This window comes from Chrysochloris asiatica, unplaced genomic scaffold (assembly GCF_000296735.1).
Source record: "Chrysochloris asiatica unplaced genomic scaffold, ChrAsi1.0 scaffold00016, whole genome shotgun sequence".
NCBI lineage: Eukaryota > Metazoa > Chordata > Mammalia > Afrosoricida > Chrysochloridae > Chrysochloris > Chrysochloris asiatica.
In genome coordinates, this window is record NW_006408534.1 from 17,842,747 (window position 1) to 17,856,024 (window position 13,278).

At 47.0% G+C, this 13,278-nt stretch overlaps 1 protein-coding gene across 1 annotated transcript in view; it reads right to left on the reverse strand.

The window, feature by feature from the left end:
- LOC102839032 (kelch-like protein 29-like) overlaps nucleotides 1-13,278 on the reverse strand; it is a 229,371-nt gene that overhangs the window by 112,639 nt on the left and 103,454 nt on the right. The window contains exons 2-3 of the mRNA XM_006835247.1: nucleotides 3,022-3,163; nucleotides 103-615 (exon numbers count right to left, since the gene is read on the reverse strand). Coding sequence (XP_006835310.1) covers nucleotides 103-615; nucleotides 3,022-3,163 — 655 coding nt within the window. The remainder of the gene's footprint in view (nucleotides 1-102; nucleotides 616-3,021; nucleotides 3,164-13,278) is intronic.

The following is a 13,278-nucleotide window of genomic DNA, read 5'->3' on the forward strand; positions in this document are numbered from 1 at the left end:
GATGCCCCCAGAGCTATTGGGAGCACAGGCCCTCTCCTTGCTGCATCTTAGCGACCATAGCAGAAAAGTACATAGAGGGGGCATGTGGGTAGCATGACTTACCTTTGGGGTGCCCTGGGTCGGTGAATTCATATTTCCCCACGCCAATGGTCCGCAGCATCTGCAGCCCGTGGGCCGAGTCGGAGGTGGGGGGCCCATTGGTGGTAGGGGCACTGCTGGGCAGAGTGGCGGATGGCTGGGCCGGCGGTGGTGGAGGCAGCAGAGGTCCTGCCATGTGGCCGTTGCCCACAGCGGTGGGTCCAAGGCGGGCCACCTGCCCGACGCCAGGCAGCGTGGGCACAGCCAAGGGCTGTGGGCTGGCGTACAGAGCCTGGGCAGGCATGTTGGCCACCACGCTGCTCAGAGGCTGGGAGGGTGGCTGTGGGAGCGAGTAGTGGCCTGGCATCAGCGGGAGCTGGGGGCCCACGTGAGGAGGCAGTGAGGGGGTCACCCCAATGACCGGGGCCTGGACGTTCACAGCCGGGCTGAAGGTGGGAGGCTGGGCCACTCCATAGGAGTGTGCAATCAGGGCGGGCTGGCTTCCGGCGGCCACCGTGGTCACCCATGGCCCTGTGCCTGCAAGGGAGACGGAACAGACGTCATCTGGTGGTCACACATTCACTCAGCAAACACTGACTAGGCTGGCTTCTGGGGCCATGGAATTGGGTAAGGTACCTGCATCCAGACTCTCAGATCAATAATTTGCAATTATAAACAAGAGCATTAGGGAAGGCTTTAGGGCTCTATGACCAAAAGGTGGTGGAGGATCAGAGGAATGAGTAGGATCTGTCTGTGGAAGGCAGAGAGCTAACAAAACAGAGAGAAAAAAAGCAGCAGAGACCTGGATTTATACCTCTACCACTTACTAGCTAAGGGCCCTGGGCAAGTTGCTAATTGTCTCTGAGATTCATTGGTTTCATCTGTCTCTGAGACTCATTGGTTTCATCTGTTACATGGGATCGCAACATCTAGCTCACGGAGTTACTGGCATGAAGTGAGGGAAACCTATTTGAAAAGAACAAAGAAACTAGCTGTTTCTAGCATGTGGTAAATGATGGACAAATGTTGGTGTTTCTACTTCCTTTCTGGAGAATCATGGTGTGAGGGAGGTGGAGAGAGTGCTGGGCAAGGCTGAAGTCTCAGGGGCTGGGAGCTTTCCTCACACAAATCAGATGACTCTCCAGCCACTGTAGTGGTTGTGTCTGAGGAGTCTGTCCAGAGGGAGACCTCATGGTGTGGTGGTAAAGAGCAAGGCTTGGGAGTCAGACAGATCCAGGATGGAGTCCTGGACTGCTCCTCCCTCACTGAGTGACTTTAGACACAGACATCTGTAAGTCAGTGTCCTCTTCTACAAATGTGGACATTAATAGTGCAAACCTCACAGGACTGCTGGACGGCTAAGATGATACTCACAAGAAGGCAGGTAATAAATGTGCAACCAATCTTTATGGTTTTCATAACAAGATGTGGAAAATTAGAAGATGAAGAGGGTCCCTGTGATTGAGTAATACAATGTTAGACTGGGCTGTAAAGGGGGTTGCCCCCAAGTCTGAAGCCGAGGAGGTGGTGATCAAATGTGAGCCAGCCCAGTGATCTCAAGGACAAGGCAGGCCATTGCAAGCTCAGTTCTCTTCCTGACTGGCTGGGGAGCCTGGAGAAATGCACCACAACTTCTGAGGAGAGTTGGTACAGTCTCAGAAATGCAGTGCACAGAGTGGGTTTGTGACTGGGTGGATGACCCAAAGGGCCCTGAGAATGTAAAGGGAGAATGGAGTCCCATGGGTGATACAGTTGGCTCCTAAATGACATGATTGGCAGTTAGAACCCACCCTGAGGTGCCTGGGGTGGGGGGATCAGCTACTGAAAGGACACAGCTGTGAAAACCCCTGTGGAGTGTGGTTCTACTCTGCACACATGGGGCTGCCAAGAATCAGAATCGACTTGTTGGCAGCTGATTTGTTGTTGCTGTTTTTCTAAATGGAGAGAGAGATCTCTGGTAATGTGTCACAAGTCCTCCTCAATATGAGTTTTAATGACTTGGAAGATGATACAGAAGACATTATGACCAAGTCCAAAGATGATGTAATATTTGGAGGAGTAGCAATAGGTTAGCAAAGGAAGCTGGAGTCTAGGAGATCCTAGGTCATCCAAGAAGAGGTTAGTGAGGTTTTATCCTATGGTCCCCAAACCCAGCCACCTATGCTAGCTTGTGAGGAGATGAATAGTGGTGGCCGCAGCCACTATGGCAGACTTAGGATGCAGGCTGTGGAGATAGCATGTGCTGTGGCTATGGTAGGGGGGTATGCAGGTCAAAGCGGAAGGTGGGATGAAGGAGGTGTTGGTCAGCCCACAGGTGGGTCATTTGTGTTTGGTTCAGGGCCTTGCACTTCAAGAGGGATGCAAGGAAGAGAACAGTGTCCAGGTCGGTGAAGGAACTGGCACCCATGAGCTCTGGACATGGCTGAAGAGTTTGGGGTGCTTATCCTGCAGAAGATTTGGGAGTACTGAGGGGGACCTCTAGATATCCAAAGGATTGTCATGTAGAAGGGTGAGTAGAAGTGTTCTGTGCACCCTAAGGAGAAGGCCTGGGACCAGTGGGAGAGAAAAGGGAGGGCCTTTGTAGGAGTGGCATCTGCAAGAGGTTGTGAGCTCAGTCCCTGGGGCTAGAGCCTCTGCCCTCATAAATACTGGGGTTGGAAAGCCTCACTGGACGGTGTGACTCAGGAAAGTTGTAACAAATCAGAGTACTGAGGTTACTCAACATAGCCTGGGACAAATTAAAAGCCACCCCTACACTGGCACTCACAATCCCTTGCCCTCACAATTACTTTCCTGAGTTGGAGGGTAACTGGAGACACACTCACTGCAGGGAGAATTACACACAGTGGGGCGGGAGCTACTGTTGAGGAGTTGGGGTACCTCTACCAGTCCCTGCTATACCAGCCCCAAGGTAGATGGCTCCATCCAGTAACAAGTACACACCTGGGTTGTCATTCTCCCTCATCTGTTTGGAGGGTGGCTCATCAGTGTCCCAGGGTGTAGACTGATTGATGGGAGTCTGTCCCCACCGGATGCTGGTTGCCAGCCCCTGGGACTGATTGTCCGCTTTGGAGATGCCGGGGGCCTGTGGAGAAGCACATGAAGGAGGTAAGTACAGCTGGGCAAGGGTCATTGTCCTGGGGGCCTACCTCCCACAACAAGACTCCTGCTTCCTGAGCATCATCCACTGAGCTAGGAGGCCAGAGGCAGAGGCCTGGACCTGCACCCAATCCCTTGCAGGACTCAATAGGGTACTTTCATCTAATACTAGCAGTTGTGGCCTCTGCTGAGCTGCCTCTAGGCATACCCAACCCAGTGCCTCCTGGCCACCCTCTCTAGTCACTCACTCCGCCTGAGTCATCACAAAGGAAGGAGTGTTCTGCGCTGTGAGGTGGGAAGTTAGTTCCCTCAGCTCTCCAATCATGAAAGAGCCACAACAAAACAGCTGCTGCCTATTTATACCTGGGCATGTGCTAAGTACTGATGGAGACCCAGCCCAGACCCAGTGCCACCGTGAGCTCAGTCTCCTTCAGATGACAGCATGGTTCTCCAGAGCGCCTCCATCAGGCCACAGGTGAGTATTATCAAATGCAAAGGTTGTTATTGTTAAGTGCCATTGAGTCAATTCCGACTTGTAGTGACCCTGTACAGGGTTTCTGAGGAGCAGTTGGTGGGTTTGAACCACTGACCTTGTGATATGCAGTCCAATGCTTATCCTACAGTGCTATACCCGGAGCTCACAAAATGTATATAGAGCAATGCTTATTATATGTTGTCAGGTGCCATCGAGTCGGAACCGACTCATAGCGACCCCATGCACAGCAGAAAGAAACAATGTCCAATCCTGGGCCAACCTCACTACTGCTGCCACACTTGACGCCATCAATGATGCCACCTGGCTGATCCATCTCGTTGGGGGTCTTCCTCTCTTTCTCTGACCCTCCATCGTACCCAGCATGACATCCTTCTCTAGCGACTCTTCCCTCCTGACAATATGTCCAAAGTATGAGAGCCAAAGTTTAGCTATCTTGGCCTCCAAGGAGCACCCTGGATGCTTATTATATAGATCAATGCTTATTACGGGCAGGCCTGGTGTGGTGCTGTGGGATCATGCGCTGGACTGCAAGGTTGGTTTGAGCCATAAAGTTGGCAGTTCAAGCTCACCAGTTGCTCCTCAGAAACCGTGTACAGGGTCACTATGATTCTGAACAGACTCTGCAGCACTTAACAACAACAAGGGGCAGGTGGAAGGGAGGGGAAAAGGGGAACCTACTTTGTAAAGACTAAAGAGTGTTATAGATTACATTGTGCCCCACAAAATATATCTATTTAAATCCTAACCCCTACAGTTGTGGATGTAATCCAATTTGGAAAGAGGGTTTTTTTTGTGTGTGTGTGTGTGATATGAATCCATATCAATGTAAAGTATGCTTTCAGCCAATCATTTTCAGATATAGAAGATAGGCACAGAAGAAAGAAGACACAAGGGATGACCTATACTATCTAAAGATGGTGGAGGCAGACCAGACTCTAAGCACAGGAACTTTGAGGCTGACTGGCTACTGAAGCCAAGAGAAGGATTTTCTCCTGAAGTGGACACACGGAGAGAGCCTTTTTCTACAGCTGATACCTTGAACTCAGACTTATAAACTGTGAGAAAATAAACTTCTGTTTGTTAAGGCTACCCACTTGTGGTCTCTCTGTTATAGCAGCACCAACAAATTAAGACACAGAGCCTCTTTTAAAGGTGATGGGAACATTTGGAAGTGGGTAACAATAATGACTAAGCGACATGGTTCCAACTCATAGCGATCCTACATACAACAGACTAAAACACTGCCCAGTCCTGCACCATCCTTCCAATTGTAGCTACGTTTGAGCCCACTGTTGCAGCCATTGTGTCAATCTGTCTTGTTGAAGGCGTTTCTCATTTTCACTGACCCTCTACAAATACCATGCCCTTCTCCAGGGATTAGTTCCTCCTGAGAACATGTCCAAAGTACATGAGATGAAGTCTTATGTTCTCTATTCTAAGGAGCATTCTGACTATATACTTCTTGTACTTTGTTCTTCTGGCAGCCCATGACAACATATTCAATATTCTTCACCAACACCCTAACTCAATGCATCAATTCTTCTTTGATCTTCATTATTCATTTCACATGCATATAGGACAGTTAAATAGACCATATTTAATCCTCAAAGTGACTTGATTGCTTTTTAACATTTTAAAGAGGTCTTTTGCAGAAGATTTGCCTAACGTAACACACTGTTTGATTTCCTGGTTGCTGCTTCTATGGGTGTTTATTGTGGATCCAAGCAATATGAAATCCTTGACAACTTCAATATTTTTTCCACTTATCATGATGTTACAGTAATGATAGAAGCTATACCACCAGCATTTCAAATACCAGCAGGGTCACACATAGTAGTCAGGTTTCAATGGAACTTCCAGACCAAGATAAACTAGGAAGAAGGCAATCTTCTGAAAAAATCGTGGCCATTGAAAACCTTATGGATAGCAGAGGAACTGTCATATATAGTATTAGAAGATGAGTCCCTCAGGGTGGAAGACACTCAAAATATGACTGGGGAAGAGCTGCCTCCTCAAAGTAGAGTTAACTTTAATGACATAGTTGGAGGAAAGCTTTTGATATAATGTTGTTGCTGTTGTTAGGTGCATTAAGTTGATACTGACTCATAGTGACCCTATGCACAACAGAATGAAACACTTCCCAGTCCTGGGCCAATCTCACAATCATAGCTATGCTTGAGCCCATTACTGCTACCACTGCACCAATCCATCTCATTGGGGGTCATCCTCTTTTTCTCTGACCCCCAGTTTACCATATATGATATCCTTCTTCAGGGACTGCTCCCTCTTGACAATATGTCTGTTTCCCTGATATATGGCAGTTGGTATTGGTTCTTGCCTGGGTTTTGGTGTTTTATGGAGTGTGATTGTAGCTTGGCTATATGGCAGCAGTTGCTGACTCTTCTTGTATAATATATGGAGAGAGAGTCCTCCAAAGGCAGAAGGGGGAGCATAAAACAGCAAAACAGCACCAGCGGAAAAAAAAAACAAGAGAAAATCTTCAACAACAACAAAAAACTAGACTGAATAGTGCAGCCTGTAATCACAGAAAAGGGAGAGAAGAAAAAAAAAAAATTCTGTAGCCTAACATGAGTATGATTTTAATGTCTCTCTTCAGCTTCTTGCTTTCAAAGTTGCCTGAGAGATCTCAAGATGCCACTGTTGGTTGTTATGCTATACTTCAGACTTTAATTTAATTTTCGGTGTGTTTTGATTTTAAACTCTCTTTCACTCTCTACAGCCTTGTCCTGCCCTTTCCCGTATTAAAAAACAAAACAAAAGACAAGATAAAAACCTTCAGGGCCTGCTCTTGGGCTGAGTATCTGTGGCAGAAGAACCCACCAGTGGTGAGGGTGGGGGATGTCCACTCGCTCAGGCTCCCCTCTAGTCACCAGAAGAGAGGTGGGCAAACAGTGGGCGTGCCAATGATCAGATACCAAAAAGAAAAATAAAAAAATAAAATCAGAACAAAGCAAACCCGACAAAGTGTACTGTCCACCTTTGCTCCAAGGTTCCTGCGGCATTTTTCCGTGGTGTTTCTGCTCCCCCGTTTGGCGTTGCCAGTTGGTCTCGCCCAAGATGTGGGCTCTGGGCCTCCTAGCCCAGCCCGGCAGATTCAAAAGTACATGATTTTTTACGTCAGCTTCAAGTTCCACAATCTATAAGCCTTCAAACCTTCAAAATATTCCTAGCTCTGTGGTTCCAAGTTTTGGAGCTCTGCTCTGGATCTGCTGACGGCGAACTTCACTGCACCTCTACTTTACCTAGCTGCCATCAAGCCCCTCCCACTCACAAAATCTTGACAATCTGTCTGACATATCAGAGACAAAGCCTAGCCTCCAGGGAGCATTCTAGCTGTAATTCTTCCAATACAGGTTTTTTTGTTCTTTTGGCAGTCCATGGGACTTTTAATATTCTCCTCCAACATCATAACTCAAATGCACCAGTTCTTTCGCAGTCTTCTTAATTCATTGTCCATCTTTCACATGCATATTGAAAAGACCATGGCTTGGGTCAAGTGCACCTTAGTCCTCAAACTGACATCTTTCTTCTTCAAACCTCTAAAGAGGTTTTGTGCAGAAAATTTGCCTAATACAATGCATCGTTTGATTTTTTGACTGCTACGCCCATGAATGTTAATGGTTGTTCCAAGCAAAATGAAGTTTTTGACAACTTCAAACTGTCTTACACAGTGGCAAAAGATGAGCTCCTCAGGTTTGAAGTCTCTTAAAATATGACTGGGGAAGAGCTGCCTCCACAATGTAGAGTTAACCTTACTGATGTAGTTAGAGGAAAACTTTCAGGACCTTCATTTTCTGCTGTAACATGACTCAAAATGTGAAAGAACAGCTGTGAGCACCCATTAATAATCAGAGCATGGAATGCATGATGTATGAGTCATGGAAAATTGGAAGTTGTCAAAAATGAAATGAAACACTTGAAGATCAATATCCTAGGCATCAATGCATCAGTGAGCTGAAATGAATTGATATTAGCCATTTGAATCAGAGAGTCATATGGTTTTACTATGCCAGAAATGACAAATTGAAGAGGAATGGTGTTGCATTCATTGTTAAAAAGAACATTTTAAGATCTATCCTGAAGTACACCACTATCAGTGAGAGGATTATAACTATTTGCCTACAAGGAAAACCTTGCATAAGACTATTATTCAAATGTACACACCAACCGTTAATGTCACAGATGAAGTTGAAGATTTTTACCAACTTCTGCAGTCTGAAATTGAGCAACTATGCAATCAAGATGCCATGATGATTACTGGTAATTGGAATGCAAAACTTGAAAACAAAGAAGGATCCGTAGTTGGAACAAATGACTTTGGTGACAGAAATGATGGTGGAGATTACATGATAGAATTTTGCAAGACCAATGATTCATTCATTGCAAATACCTTTCTTCAACAACATAAATAGTGACTATACAAATGGGCATTACCAGATGGAATACACAGGAACCAAAATGACTACATCTGTGGAAAGAGATGATGGAGAAGCTCAATATCATCAGTCAGAACAAGGCCAGGGGCCAACTGTGGAACAGATCATCAATTGCTCATATGCAAGTTCAAGTTGAAGCTGAAGATAATTACATTAATGAGAAAATAAGTATCAGGATGAAAACAAAACAAAACATCAGAACAACACTGTGTTTCCCCAAGCTATAGTCATACAATGGGATATTATACAACCATTAAAAAAATCATGTCTATTAAGAATTTCTAATGAGATGGCAAAAGGCTTACACTATAAAGCTAAATGAAACGACAAGAAATGACGTAAACATGACCTCACTATATTAAACAATATGTACAGGAGGGTAATGACCAAAATGTTAGCAAGGATGTTATCCTAGAGTGAGGAGATTATGGGCAACTTTTATTTTCTTGTCTGTATTTGTATTTGCTAAATTTCTGGCTCTACCTTTTATTTGGTGATGCAGTGGGTTAAGAATTGGGCTGCTCACTGAACAGTTGTGGTATGAACCCAGCATCCATTTCTTGGGAGAAAGATGAGGCAGTCTGCAGACTCAGAAACCCTACAGTGCAGTTTCACTCTGTCCTATAGCACTGCTATGCATCAGAGTTGACATGATGGCACTGGGTTTTGGTTGGACCTTTATTTATAACAAGTCAAAAAAAAAAAAAAAAAAATCCAACATGTGGAGAGGCAGGGTCTGGGATAATGGGAATAGGAGGAGGATAAGCATCTTCACAGATATGGTTCCAGAAAGAGCAAGTGACCACAGCTTCCGGGAATTGCTGTTGAAGCCCAGTCATGTCTGGGGTGAAGGGTGGGGTGAGGTGGAGGTGCAAGGTAGCTGCCCAGCAGGGACCGAGAAAGCCAAAGGTGTTTCTGTAGGTTTCTCTTAGGTGAAGGCCACTGCTAAGGGCCTGGACATATCTCTCTGTGGGCTGTGAATCCTGACTTCTTATCAACCCAACCTGTGTCCCAGTAGAGACAGCTGCAGCTTCTCTCTGATGAGGGGGACTCTCCCAGTCCCACACCAAACACAGAGTGGGCGGAATGGGCAGGGAGTGGGTAGCACGCATTGGGGTCTAATGCATAATGCAGAAGACAAACTAGTGCCTACATTAGGGCCTGCTGGGAACGCAGGAGCCGCATCCCATTAGGAACCTGTGGGCTGTGCTGTGCTAATTGCATTAGGCTGCACTTTATCTCTGGCCTGCATTTCAGATGCTCTGCTTCTATGAACAGAGCAGGGTACAATAGAAAAGAGTGAATCTCCTGAGGAAAGAACAATTCAGCAGACAAGCTTCCTTATCAGCGGTCCCTGGCCCATTTCTATCTGTGGGATACATGGGGAACTTGGGGGGCAGAAGAGGAGGTCAGGGATTTGGCCATACTCATATGGAACAATAGCATGGCTTTTACAATGCTCTCTAGACACTTCTCAGGGTGTGCCCTGTTTGAAGGAGGAAGGCATCTGCCTGCTCTGCAGCCACCTCTGTATTTCCATGTTCTCTGGATGCTGGGTAAGGGCAGAGGCACGGCTTCCCTCCCCTGGAAAGAAAGGCATCAGAGGGGGCACGGGGCCTGTTGAATTGTTCTGTCTTCAGGAAAGTCATTGTTCCTTTGTCCATTCAGTAGTCTGGATGCTCAGAACCCAGCTTTCCTTACCTTCACTGATGATACCGGAAGCCCTCCTGCCAGTAGGGGGTGCTGCAGCCCCTCTCTGCTGCCCAGGTTTGAGATTTTGGTTTTTAGGCTCCTCATCTAACCGCCATTTCTCCCCTGAATCTGAATGAGCACCCATGCCTTCATAGGGCAACTGAGGGCAGGACTCTGGAAACTTGTAGGCTCTGGGTCTGGCTGCCTCCAGTAGAAACAGTTAAATTCCTCCGGTCTAGACACCACACTACAGAGTTTGGGCAGCCAGGTTTCTGGGCTCTAAAAATCCAACTGTTGCCTTAAAGTTGCTAAGTTTTTTAATTTAAGTGACTGCACACTTTTTTGTTGATATGCCTTTCTCAGATTCATGGCTTCAAAACACTCTTGGCAGTTTGTTCACTTGTTCATTTGTTTCTTAGTTGGGCTGTTCAATCTGCAAACAAATATTGGGCTCCTGCTCTGTGACAGGTCTGGGGGCTACAGGATGACTACGACTAAACCCCACCCTCAAGCAGCGCCCACTGGAGCAGAGGACACAGCTACGCCACAGTTGGGACTGTGAGAACCCCAGAAATAAGCTTGGCGTGCCAGGGGCGCTTGGAGGAGATGTAGTGTGGCTACAACAGGTCTGCTATTTGGTTGCTTTTTCATGAATATTACAAGTGATTTTTTATGTTCAAGAAAGCAGTTCTGCTGTGAGAAGGAAAACAGTCTTTTTCTTCTTTTTCTTTAGGAAAGATAAATAAGGCCACTCATATTCTACCTGGCACTAGCAACATCTGAAGCTATGAACAACTTTGCAGTTCAAGAATTCTATTTATTTTATTAAAGTCATGAAGTGAACATTCCTTCCTTCACTCACTCCAGAGAAAACATGGAGCCAAGGGTGTAGGCTTTGCAGAGACGCCTGGGCTCCCAGGTGTATGATTCATAGAGCAGCTGGTGATGTGTGTGTCAGCATGGCCTGGCCACAGCCCCCTCTTCCTGCAAAGGCACCAGGCTCCTAGTAAACACGCAGGTCCCATGCTTGTGTGGGGATCAGATGCTTGTGCGGGCACTGTAGCACCAGGTTTCTATGTAGCCCCTTCTAACCTTCTCCTCCATGACCTAGAATACCAAGAGAGCCCTGGGTAACCAGGTTCTAGGATCTAAAAATCCAAGTTTTTCTCTAAAAGTACCCCACCAAAGGCACGCCAGGATTTCTTCCAGCCTGGATGCTGGGAGCTCCACGTTGTCTACTGGGGAGCTACTAACATGGCCAATCCGTTGCTGTTGAGTTTAATCCAATTATTGAGACCTCGTGTGTCAGAATAGAACTGTGCTCCATGGGGCTTTTAATTCTGATTTTTAGGAAGTAGATTGTCAAGACTTTCTTTTGAGGCCCATCTAGGTGGACTCAGACCTCCAAACTTTCAGTTAGCAGTCTAATGTGTTAAATGTAGGCATCCTCCTGGTCAATATAAGAATGCAACAAAATCCAACCAGGACCAAGGGGAGGCAGGCAGAGCTGAGGGGACCACACTGTGTCCTCTCCCACTCCATGTGTGTAGGATTCAATGAAGTCACCAGATAATTCACCTTTCTCAGCGTCCCTGCTATGGCTTCTGCCCCTAGGACATGATGGCACTCTGCAGGCAGCTATAGACAAGTTACCACCATCCTGCTGCCCCTCGTGGAGTGGCCCAAGCACCGGTTCTCTGCTTCCCTTTAATGAGATGCTAATGGGATGCATCATTAACGCAGCAGCTTTTTAAACCCTCAGCTCTTGTAAATTTTCAAAGGTCACATTTTTACGGCAGTTGGCAGCATCCTGCTTCTTTCAGCGACTGAAGAACACTAAAAACCCAGATCCTTTGTGGATGAGGTGCTCCATGAACCGCAGCAGAGAATGAAGGCACCTGCTGGTCAGGGGTGGGGAGACCCCATCCTAAAACAACCTTAGGGGGCCATCTGGGTTTGGGAGAACCAGTTGCACATTCCCTATAGAACTGGCATGAGTGCCCCGCTCCATTTAGGAGACAGTCTGCAGGGCCACAGGTTGTGCATATGGGCAAAGATGCCTGGCAGAGGGGACATGTGGGGGTTGACACCCTGCCAGCAGGCACAGGCCCTCTACCCCACAAAGAACCATTTGCTCACCAGGCTGTGATAGCCCATTTGCCAATTTGCCACTCAGATGGTGCACCTTTTTCTAATTACAAAGGAGTCATACAATATAGCAGCAACCCTGGTGGGCAGGGGTGTGAAGGATGTCCCTGGGGAAACGGTAGTTGTCCTCACACACAGCTCTTTTGTTCTCATCACTAGTCCTGTGCATGGGATGGTCACACTGCAGCATGAAGCATTCTAGTCCTTTGTTTCTGACCCCACACTGGCTGGGGAGCGTTATGAAGGCAGGGACCTGGCACAGTGCCTGGCCCAGCTGGTGGCCTGGCATAGGTGCCCAGAGAATGAATGAACAAGGGCAGGTCTCTGAGCTACAGTGTTGACCAACAGTGGGAGCTTTAATCACTGTTGGTTCAACCAATGAATGAATGCATGCAGTGCCCTTCAGGAAGAGTGAATAAGTATGAGTAATGACACAGAGATGTAAACTAGCATGCGTGCTTGGGGAACTTGATGGTGTTCTGTGCGGCTGTGGTGATGGGTGGATATTGTGGGAGGTGAGGTTTCCAGACCTTGGGAGTTTTGTGTTCTGGGACTCCTAACATTACTGCTCTGGCTGCTGCTGGCGACTGCTTGGAGGGACAGCTTAACTGGCACAACTGACTGATGGATCAGCAGAACTGAGCAAGCCCTTCCTGTGTACTGGCTGCTGTGGGAACTGAGAGGAGCTGAGATGGGATTCCAACCTCCATGGACTACTAGAGGAAACCAGAACTCAGAACCCACCACTGTTTGCCCAAGATCAGTAGAGGCTTCTTGAAGCAGTAGAGAATGAAAGTTGGGGAAACCTTCCAGAGGAGATGGGGCTGGTTTTGTGTCAACTTGACTGGACCAAGATTTGCAGTGGTTCTGCAGGTAAGATGTAGCTATCCCCATGATGAGAACTAATACAATGCAATTAACTCTACGAAGAGTTCTGCTATGAGCAGCCAATCATTGAAAGGATGTTTCCTTGGGGGTCTGGCCTGCTTCCAATATATTAGACTCTTGGCAAAACTTGTTTGGTTTTCTGCTGAGTCTGGATCCTGCATCTGGTTTGTCCTCCGGCCTTTGGTTCTTTGGACTTCAGCCAGCAGCTTGCTCTATTACCTGCTTGCCTTTTGACCTGTCAATATCTTGGCTCATTTAAACCAGACTTGGGACTCTCCCACCTCTATAACTATGTGAGCCATTTCCTTGATATAAACATCTGTATGTATACACATGTGTAAGTTTCACTGGTTTTGCTTCTTGGGAGAACTCATTCTAAGACAGGCCACAAAAGCTGGGCAGGGTCCAGTAAGGTATACG